The sequence below is a fragment of the Mytilus californianus genome, unplaced genomic scaffold, assembly GCF_021869535.1.
Source record: "Mytilus californianus isolate M0D057914Y unplaced genomic scaffold, xbMytCali1.0.p SCAF_1, whole genome shotgun sequence".
Lineage (NCBI taxonomy): Eukaryota > Metazoa > Mollusca > Bivalvia > Mytilida > Mytilidae > Mytilus > Mytilus californianus.
Genome location: NW_026262581.1, coordinates 93,099,324 through 93,110,147, shown reverse-complemented (window position 1 = coordinate 93,110,147; position 10,824 = coordinate 93,099,324). Strand labels below are relative to the sequence as shown.

Genomic DNA, 10,824 nt, shown 5'->3' with positions numbered 1-10,824 from the left:
AATATGCAAGAGACAAGGGTTTTTCATAGGTCTTTGTAAATTATATTCTCAAGCAATTCTGGGGGATGATCCATTTTGACTGCTCAATGAGTAAAAAGATAGGGATGGTTTCAAACATTAAAATCAAAAGGGTTCTTGCACAGGGTCTTTCTGGGTCCAATAAAAATATTATATGACTTCATCAAAACGTTGTTTTTTGAATTAGCTGCCTGCACACAGTCGCGTGATGATTGTAAGATAAATATCAGTTAGCATTTATAATGATAATCCAAAAGGCCACAAACTATCACTTTTATCTTCTCTGAAAACAAATAGTTCATGCAAGTCTAACTATAACAATCATTAATAAATCTAAATCTCAAGTACAATAAATTTTAACACAAGTAAACGTTAAAAATGTCAAATGTCAATAATAGAAATTTTTCTACAAAAACGGTGTAACAAATATCAGTAATGTGTATAAATATATTTCTATTCACGTATATTTTGATATTAGAAGAAAACTGATTGTGCTGGTGTTTTTTGTTCTCTTAAATACATATTATCGAATGCATGGTTAATATTGAATCCACAGTTGCTAGTATTGTATTCAGTGTAATGCATACCTTGTAAAACATTATAAATAATACATATCAATACTGTTTGAGCTTGTTATTGGAATGTTTTGATTTAGAACACTATATTAATAAAGTATAATACAGTAGTTTTCCATTGAGGTTGGACCAAGCACACACAATGTGCGCTCCCAGTTTATGGAAGCTACATTAGCTACGAGGCGAATTTTGCATCTTAAACGAGGAAATTTGGGGTCTTTACTTTTAAAGCCAGCTGGTGACTTTTAAATAAAACCATTAACTTTGCCCTTTCTTGTCAATCAGGCCAATGCTCTATTGCGTCATTTTTAAGCTTATGTAAAAAAAAATCTATCTATTTGGGTTATAGTTTGTCTTGTTTCTTTTGAGAAAAAGGGGTATTGTTGACAAAAATAAAATCATTAAAATGCAATTCGTTGTTCATCCTTTTCGTTAATGAAAATAACCTTGAAGTTATCTCTTACTTATAGATCTTCTTTAGTTAACTTTCAGAATATTAATATAAATAATATTAAATAAATAAGGCTAGAAACATGATTTATTTATTAGTTGGAATAGACTTTGGACTAGCTTTCAATATAATTGCTAGTACTCCAGCTAAGATCAATACCTTGTGTTGTTTTTTTTGTATGCTTAGTGCCGATCTGATGAGTCAAGCCTTTTCCAAGTGATTTTTATGGTTTTTTCTTATGTTGTGTTGTAACACCACTGTCTCAGGTTAGTAGGAGAGGTTGAGTGCTCACAAACATTCTTTATGTACCTGTTCCAAATCAAGAGCCTTTAATTCAGTGGTGTCTGTCATATTTCTGTTTCGTTTATTGCCTCTACCATAAATTAGGCCGTTGTTTTTTTTTTTGAATTTTTTCACTTATTATCACTAATTTCAATAATTGTAAAAGACAAGCACTGACGAGGCTGTGACTTGAGACAGGCAATTTCGAGAACAAGTGGCGGGATTATAATTTTTTTTCATACATATGTCTCAACCCTCCACTTTTTCAGTATATTTCAGAGTTGTATGCATTGTATATTTTTCAAATGTGTAAAGAGTATATATAAGAAAACTTGGAACTTCAGTTATACAGAGAAAGTAATAGTACACTTTTCCATTCCTTGACTTTTTTTTTGGTAATCATCATGATCATGTTAAACTAAAATTTGTTTTAAAAACCATTACATTACAAAAAAAACTATAATTATGCATCTGAACTTGTGAACTAAGCACTATTCTCATGTAGGTTTCATAAATAACTTGAAAAAATCGAACAAAGTCTTCTTTCTGACTATTTTGGGAAAGTATAAGGCTGGCTTCCGGTCTTAAATTAGACTTCCGGTCTTAAATTAGAACGACTGGCTTATTATTAGAATGCGACTTATTCTTAATATAGTTATAATTGATATACTGTCAACTATTTTTTGTTTGATTTGATATATAACATGATATCCAATATAATTCCAGAAATTTCACTAAAGTAAAAGTTTTCTGTATGAACTTGCACATATCAAACATAATTTGGTAAGACAGTATACATTTTACATAATTGTTGTGTTTATCAATGCTAATGAAATAAAAGAAACTGCATTTTTTTCTTTTCTAAAAATCTTTTATCTCGAATAAGACCATTCGTTATTGTTCTGTTCAGTTATGTTTCGGGCTGATTTTTTAATTTTTTTTTAGTAACTGAGCTATGTTAGTTGGACGAAGTTCCGACTGACTGATAATAACAGATTACATGTACATGCCTTCACGAGGCAAACATTACTAAATAATCATAAAAAAAACTATCTCAAACAAACTAAACTAAAAATATAATAATCACAAAAAGACTATTTCTCTTATTTTACCATATGTTTCTTTTTGGTCTTTAAATATTCCCATATATATTTGATGTATCATTACTCCGGCTTCAGAATCGCCGAAAAATGGAAGACACCACTTGCGTATGTTACAAGATTTGTTTTATTCTGACATAAAAACGTCTTAAGGAATTATTGAATTATCAAAACTCTATAAATTGTATCTTACTATATCATTAAGCTTCAAAGCAGGATTTTTTTCTTTATCCAAAACATTTTTGAATTACAGTAATAAAGTAAGTTAGACTTATCTCAACCAGAGGGCACACACTTACGTTGGAAAGTATAAAACAGTCAGAAAGAACAAAAAGTTAAAAAATATTAACAAAAACGTTGCGAATTTTCGAAAAACAGGTACAAAATGAGTTCAATACATCATTTCAGAAGCTTCAAATATACGTTGTACATGATTACAAAGATCATTGAACTTTTACAGTGATGTAAAACCATAAGCGTAGAAAATTAGAAAATTATCATTAAAAATATATGTGTGTTATACCTTTGGGGAACATAAAATATATTGATTAACTCTGCTTTATATAGAAAGCCAATGCCCAAGACAGGTTCTCCTGTCAATATCGAAAACTGTTTTATTTCTGAAAAGATACTTTTATTATCTTTATATTTTCCTGCCAATTTATAGAATAATTCCGTTTAACCAACTCCCAGTGGATAGACGATAGGAAATATTTTTTTTGTATATATTTTAAATGAAACAAGATAATAAAGACTTATTGATTTTGTTACAACAATATGAACCAGCTCAATAATCGGGTATGTCATAATAAATTTATGAAATTGATCCATTCTTGTTTCTGGGCAAAGCCAAAGCTTTAAAATTTCATATTAATTTCCAATTTAAATTCTAGGAACGGTTGAGTTTTCGCTTTTCCACTCGGAAAATTCTGACGCAAATAATAAAATTCTCAAGTGACTGCCATTTCTTGTCTAATTCATCAAATAAGTTAAATAAATTTAATTTTGAAGAAAACGCAGTCTGAGAAGTAAATAATATCATTTATACAATCCAAACATGACATAAAAAAATTATTCGATAAATTACATATAAACAAAGAAAGTAAGCAAAGATGTACAATTACTTTAAATCAATATTCTGCTGATTTTCTTAAAGGAAAAGCTAACAACATGTCTGCTCCGTCGCACCACTGTGCGGGAATATAGAAAGGGACTACAGGATTTAACATGTCAGTATCGCTAATGAGTCTCGCCAATGTAGAAATAAGGACAATGGTTTATTAAGCATTAATCTGTTCTTGTTTTAAAATTATTTGAGTTTTAAGATTGCTTTTCAAAACTTCTAAGTTATAACTATCTTCGACAATATACCACATTGAAAGTTCATTATTTTTCAGATCAGTTTGTATTGTTATATACTTTCCAACGTTTAGAAGATACGTTATTAATTGAAAAATGTTCCTTCGAGCTCGAAAAACACCTTTCAGTTACGGACAATATGAATGGTAGTTCATTAATTGTTGCATTGCGTATCTCTCATTAAAGCCTCCTGCAATTGGAACAACTTTTTAATGAAGGTATAAACGTATAAAATTTTCTGCTTAAAAACGAAAATTTATACACAACCTTATTAATTTAAAATCACATAAATGCTACCAGTTAAGAAATATGGTAAAATAATTATGTCCATGTCAAGAAAGCATTCTTGTGAAAGTTAAAGTGGGATTTAGCAACAACAACAAAATAAAATGGTGCATGGTGGCCTTCTCTAAACTCTTCCAAGTTTTGAAAACGTTAAACATGTAAGTGAAGATTCTGGAAACTAAGGTTTTATACTAATGGTAAAGGCAAAACAAAAAAAGGTTGGAGCCGTAAATCACCTACACTACACATGTGTCATTTTGTTTCGAATATTTTAAGGAAACGTTGGTCGTTTAATTGATACAATTGAAAAACTACCATTAATTGTTAAAACCCTCTATATCTAGTGAGAAGAAATTATGGATTCTTTCGTTGAATGTACATTTTCATTTATATAAAACGCGTAAATTATCTAAATGCAATATTGTGTCAAAAGTGCATGAATATAAATGAAAGATGAAAGCTAAAAAGTGAAATAGATCTGAAGACTAAACTCTACATAAACCACAGTTTTGATTTCAATGACTTATTAGTAACATCATTTGTAACGCCCTAAAACAATGGAATATGGATTTATCTTAATGAACTCACAGGTACAATAAATCTTGGATAATAAAAATTTGAAAGATTTGAAAATACCATATTAATCTAGTGAAAATAAGAAAATATCATGTATTAATTAAATGATAATGTATGGAAATATATTACTAACGTGTGTATATATAGTATGTATGTTGAAATGCATTTTAGTTTAAAGGTATACAATAACCATTAAAAATAGTGAAAAGATAATACACAATTCTGATTGAAAAATAAACACACTAAGACAATAGGACGAAATCAGAATGCAACCTTCATTTGAAATTTTGAATAGTGGACCATGGCTGACGTGCATAAATCTTAATCAAAACTTTAAGTGTAAAGTATAAAGTTCATCACTAGGAAATGTTTAGGATTTCAACTATAAGATTAGATTGCAACTGGAGGTAAAGCCCAGGATATATATATAAAAGTTACTAGTGCTGCAGTATATAAAGTAATGTGTTTGTACAACTAATCAACTATCCAAGTCTTTCAAACCAAACTTTAAAATTTTAAAACGAGAATGTAAGTGAAATTTTAAGTAACTACCTTATGATAAAACATTCACTATATACGACCCCTGCCAGTTTTATGTGCATAGAATTTGTTAAAATTTTCAGTGATAATTGGAACTGGTATGGCCAACGTCAAGACACCGGTGATCGCACAAATACTGCCGATTACCTTTCCAAGAGGCCCCACGGGCACTTTGTCACCATATCCAACGGTACACATTGTTATTACTGCCCACCAAAAACCATCTGGAATGCTGTGTATTTGAGAATCCTTTAATCCATGTTCTGCATAGAATATTGCACTTGAAAACAACAGTATACACACAAACATTGCTATAAGAAACAACAAAAGACCTTTGATGCTGGCTTTGAATGTTAAAATTAAAACTTGCAAGCCAGCAGAATGTTTAGTTAATTTAAATATCCGTATTAATCGGAACACTCTCAAAAAGGCAAGCGATGCTCCAGAAGTTTCACCATTAACGCAATTTTCGGTTGATATCATATTTCCTAACTGAACATAATACGGTACAATCGCAGCAATATCTACAATGTTTTTAAAGTCTTTGAAATACGTAATCCTATTGGGGCAAGAAATAAGTCTGAGGAAGACTTCCCAAGTGAACCAGATGTTACAAATAGTTTCCAAAATGAAAAACGGTTCAACATAATTGGGTTTTCCGTCTTTGCACTCATTTTCCGAAAGACTTGGTAGTGTTTCAATGCAAAATAAAACAATGGCAAACATTGTAATAAAAACAGAGACAAGAGCTATCACATAAGCAGAAATACTTGTTTCCGGATATTCCATCAACATCCATAGTTTTCTTTGCCACATGCGAGTAGGAAGTATAGTCTTCTCAGTGGTATAACCTTCTTCCGTTTTGTACTCATCAATTGCTTCTCTTTCAATTTCATAAAAATCGAGTTCACGTAAGAATATATCATCTGGAACAGGATCTGGCCTCATTATTTTCCCACCATATTGATAATAGTTGAAAATTGATTCGAAAGTTGGTCTATGTCTGTCAAAGAAGTACTCATTTCGTCTCTTGTCAAAGAATTTTAATCGTTTTCTTGGACTACCCAATAAAGTAGTCGGGTGTCTATTCAGAACGGAAGCCCAAATTTCATAATACATACCGCTAACGTTTATCGTAATTCTCTCACAAGTCTGTAGTTTGCAAAGATGCGGTTGATCGGTTCTGTCGCCACAACATGTTTGTAAATACACTAATATTTCTGATTCGTTATCGTCCTCATCTAATGACGCATGTGGTGCTCCTTTTGCCGAATCTTGAGACTGGAACAACCAAAGGTCTCCTTCAATATCATTCATCCGGTCAGGTCGACTTACTGGACGCCTATACCTTGATTGGTTCATTAACGAAACAACCGCCATATTTTTAATTAATAAACCTTGCCTGATGATGGATATATTTTCACTCCTTAATCCATTATCCTAAATCACAACAAAGTCCTAATCTACATAATTTTATCAGCGGCAATTTTCTAATAACATTATCTATTCGAAATCTTTACCGAGATTTGGAAAAAACAAGCTTCCATTATCTATCTTAATTTATCGTGAAATAGTACAGGTACGTGTATTAAGCAAAATAAAAAAAAGTTTCCAATGCTATCCGATGGAGAAATGAACTGAAACTAGTAAGATCGATTTCATCATCGTTACACACAAGATACAACATATCATGGGAGTACTTTGGATTCCAAGCTTTCCTTTGGAATTAGTTTCCCATAAAATATTAACGCACCTCGATTCATAATAAACAACGTATTTTAGTCATTGTTCATCGTTAAATATTCATTACAACAGAATATTAAGTACAGAACAATTACCTGCCAAGGTTTCTTTGTAAATATAATCTGACAGTCCATAAGATATTGAACACTTAGTTTTGGAACCACTTATACATTATCCATGAAATACATTGATGAATTTCCTTTCCATTTATTGCACATGTTTTCGGCAAGTAATTAGGCATTAGTCCACAGTTTCATTGACTAACATTGAACTGTTTAGTTGATGGTAATTAATAATTAATTGACGATCTGACTAGGTTTAAGTCATTTACAATCACTGAGTTGTAACATACTACACCATGGAAATATGAACTGATCATACATGAAATGAGAAGTTGAGATGATGTGATAAAAATCATTCTTGTTGAGACTATATAAAGACAACTTGTTGTGAAGCTTCAAAGATCAATACCTTTATTAGTTATCAATTTTGTATACAGACGTATAGAAGCGCATGTTGTATTTTGTGAATGAGCAACCAATTGAAGTACCAGCCTCCTGTGTATTTTATGATCATTATTTCAATTAATAAATCCAATACTTTTTTCAAACTTTATTGACATACATCTGTGCACTGAATAAAATCGATGTGACAATAATTAATAGAGTGTTTAATTTACGAACGGTCAATAAGATCATTTTATTGGATAAACAGATTGCCAACTGAGTATTAAATACCGTTTATCTTTGTACGCATCAATTTGTTACAGTAAATATAGAGGGATGTGTAATCGAAAAAGAATTCAGTTAAAGACAATTCGTTTGTACAAATTCAATATATCAGCTCTGAAGATTGTTTTAAGATATCTTTCAATTGTTTAGATATTTTGCTCGATTCGTTCGATATTTGCATTTGTCTGACTTTTTACGTAGTGGTTGTATGGTTTACAGAACGAGTCAAATCAAATACTGTTTTTTTTTTCATTTTTTAGGTCCACAAATTAATTTTTGTGTTTGATCGACCTTATTGTAATTTTCCATATAACACGACATACATGTTGTACACTAAAGACAAACGAGACAACTATCCACCAGAGACCAAATGACGAGGATGTAATCAACTGTTATTCGTTGTACGGCCTTCAACAATGAACAAAACTATAGATTTTAGACGCATTTCATTTCATAGATACGAATATTTAGTTTGAAGTTTGGCTGTACTTGTAGAAACCTTAATACACACGGAATATCACATCCTAATGTTTATGGCGATGTTGTTACTGTACTGGGTTGAGGTCATAAGATGACCTGTAAGTCGTCTACATTCACGTCCAATAGTCTCTTGTGCATTGTCATTTAATTGGCAATAATACCACATCTCCTTATTTTCATATAAAAGGTCCAGGACACGTTAATGTGTTGCTAACATGTTAAATTTAAAACTACAATAGATAGACAGCAACTGTTGTTTAAATTAACACAGTAGAAACTTTTTATTTTTATAAAGCAAATAATGAAGGGGTTTTAGGCAAAACAGTAGGGTATATTGATTTCTGTTCTTACGACACATGCTTCTGTTAGAACATTCATCAGGTAAACACAACGACAAAAGTTTAAAATCATTAAAATATTTGATATCATAAAAATCCTCAAACATAATAGCTATAACTTTCTAAACTGAAGGTTGAATGTGCAATCTTATATACCTTTTTAGTACAAAATTACGGTATTCATGAACCGGAAATTATATAGACCGAAATTAATTAAAGTGTATACTATATACGGTATGTACTATTTAGCGGCGTCTGTATTGATTGATTGATTGTTGGTATTGATTTATTATCAACTACAAAAACGTTTTTGTTTGTCTCTTTGTTAGATTTATTCTTATTTTTGTTTGAATTTTTTAGTCAGCTGTGTAACTGTTGTACGTCTGTGATGTATGTTTACACAGTTTTGGGTGCTGGATTCTAATTATTGTCACATTTAACTATTATGTCTGCTTGGGTTGGTCACCCAATTTTGTCAATATAACGAAAATATAAACAACTGTATAGCTAGATATAAAACCAGGTTAAACCCACCATTTCCTTTGGAAAACGCCGGTACCAAGTCAGGAATATGACAGTTGTTTTCATTCGTTCCGTTGTTTGATAACGTTCGATTTTGTAAGTTATTATGGACTAACCGTTTTTGAATTTACCTTGAAGTTCGGTATTTTTGTTTTTCTTTTTTTTATGAAAAGTAGTGAACAATTAGAATATACAGTACTCGAATGAGGCAAATCAAAAGGTTTTGCTGAGAGGGGGTTTATTTAACGACCTTCAATACAACTCATAGTTCCGAATGCAATCGAGATGCACAATTCACATGCCTCAATGTAATAATTTCCGAAATCGACTGAATTCGGATCTGTGTTTTACAACAACAAAAAAACAAAACCCGACACATCTATCAATTCAGCGTTTAGAATGTTTACTTTAATGCTGAGTTTGAACTTAAATGTTTTTTTCAAGTAACATTTTTCGTTGAAGAGAAAACGAAAAATTATATCACCAAATCAAGTACTTGATTCTTAAAATCAAAAATAGTTTGATCTGCCAAATTATGAGTTATGTCAACTTTCAATTTTTCTTTCTTAGAATAAAAAACAAAAAAAATGTAATAACATTCCATTATTCGATTGGTTTTTTCGCATCGAAATAATTATTTCTGTGTAATGTTTTTTTGGCTATTCATTGCTGTTTGTTTGCTGTTGACGTTTACCGCCACTATCAGCTACCTTGGCTATATCATTGTGTCAATTTTTTATTGATGGGAAAAACAGTGTGAACCACCGACCTTCCTCATGAAATCCTGGTAATTGTTGTTAATAAAGATCGGAGTCGAACACTCCTCACCACGAGCGGGGTTCAAACTCACAACCCCAGAATCGAAAGGCTTGTGATCACTGTAAATAAACAACAACCACATGCCCACCGAGGCCCTTACTTGCTGCCCTTTTTTCTCTTTTCTTTTTGTCATTTTTTTCATTTGCCTTCAGTCTGCGACTTCTGTTTTTTGAATTGTTGCCTTGGTGTGACGAACACAAAATTACAATTATATTTTATATTTGAAAATTCATCCCATCTTAAATCTATTTTATTTTATCAATGGTCCGGTCGCAGTCGTATTTGTTACTCTGCAGGTCGCAAAATAATTAAAAAACCTATATGCTCACCTGTATCTATTTGCTTCTTCAACAATGGCCACTCTCCAACATTGTATGCTAGAAATAATTCATGATTTAAATCTCTGTTCTGCTGATCATTTTCCCTCTATTACTTGACCTCTATCTACTATTATAGCTTTTATCCAAAACACAAGAACGGGTTAAATTCATTATTTAAAGAGCAGTAACTCCTATAAGAGTGGAATGACTATTTCAGCTTTGTTGGTCGTCTCTTGCGTATTGTTTTTAATCGGTTCAATTTCTCTCTATTTTCTATAGATTTTGTCCAAAACGCAAAAAAGCTTAAAAATTATCTGTTAAGGGGAATAACTCATAGTAGCAGTCAAATGACAATTTCGTGATCTCTCTATTATAGTTTTCGAGACAAAAGACATAAACGCAAAAAAAATAGTAAAACCGTCATCTAAGGGCAATAACTCCTATAAAAATTCGACTGGCGATTTTGGCAACAAGGACTTGTTTTGCTGTTCATTTATGATATTTTATGTCTCTCGTTATCCATTATTATTTTCAAGATAATAGGCAAACATGATAAAAAAATTGGTTAATATTGTCATTTAAAGGCAATAACTCATACAAAGAGTCGTCTGATAATGTTGGTTAAATGATCAGTAAGTCGATCTCAAATTTTTGAACTTGTTTGCTCCAGTCAGATTTTCTCCAT

At 31.3% G+C, this 10,824-nt stretch overlaps 1 protein-coding gene across 1 annotated transcript; it reads right to left on the bottom strand.

Annotated features, from left to right (window-relative positions):
* Positions 1 to 2,327: 2,327 nt before the first annotated feature.
* On the bottom strand, positions 2,328 to 7,373 carry LOC127726341 (potassium voltage-gated channel protein Shaker-like). Its single transcript, XM_052233701.1, has one exon. It carries the CDS (start codon positions 6,564 to 6,566, stop codon positions 5,217 to 5,219), a length of 1,350 nt encoding a protein of 449 aa, XP_052089661.1. The 5' UTR covers positions 6,567 to 7,373; the 3' UTR covers positions 2,328 to 5,216.
* Positions 7,374 to 10,824: the final 3,451 nt, after the last annotated feature.

Coding starts and splice junctions, on each gene's coding strand:
- LOC127726341 (XM_052233701.1), bottom strand. CDS start 6,566: ATGGCGGTTGTTTCGTTAATGAACCAATCAAGGTATAGGCGTCCAGTA.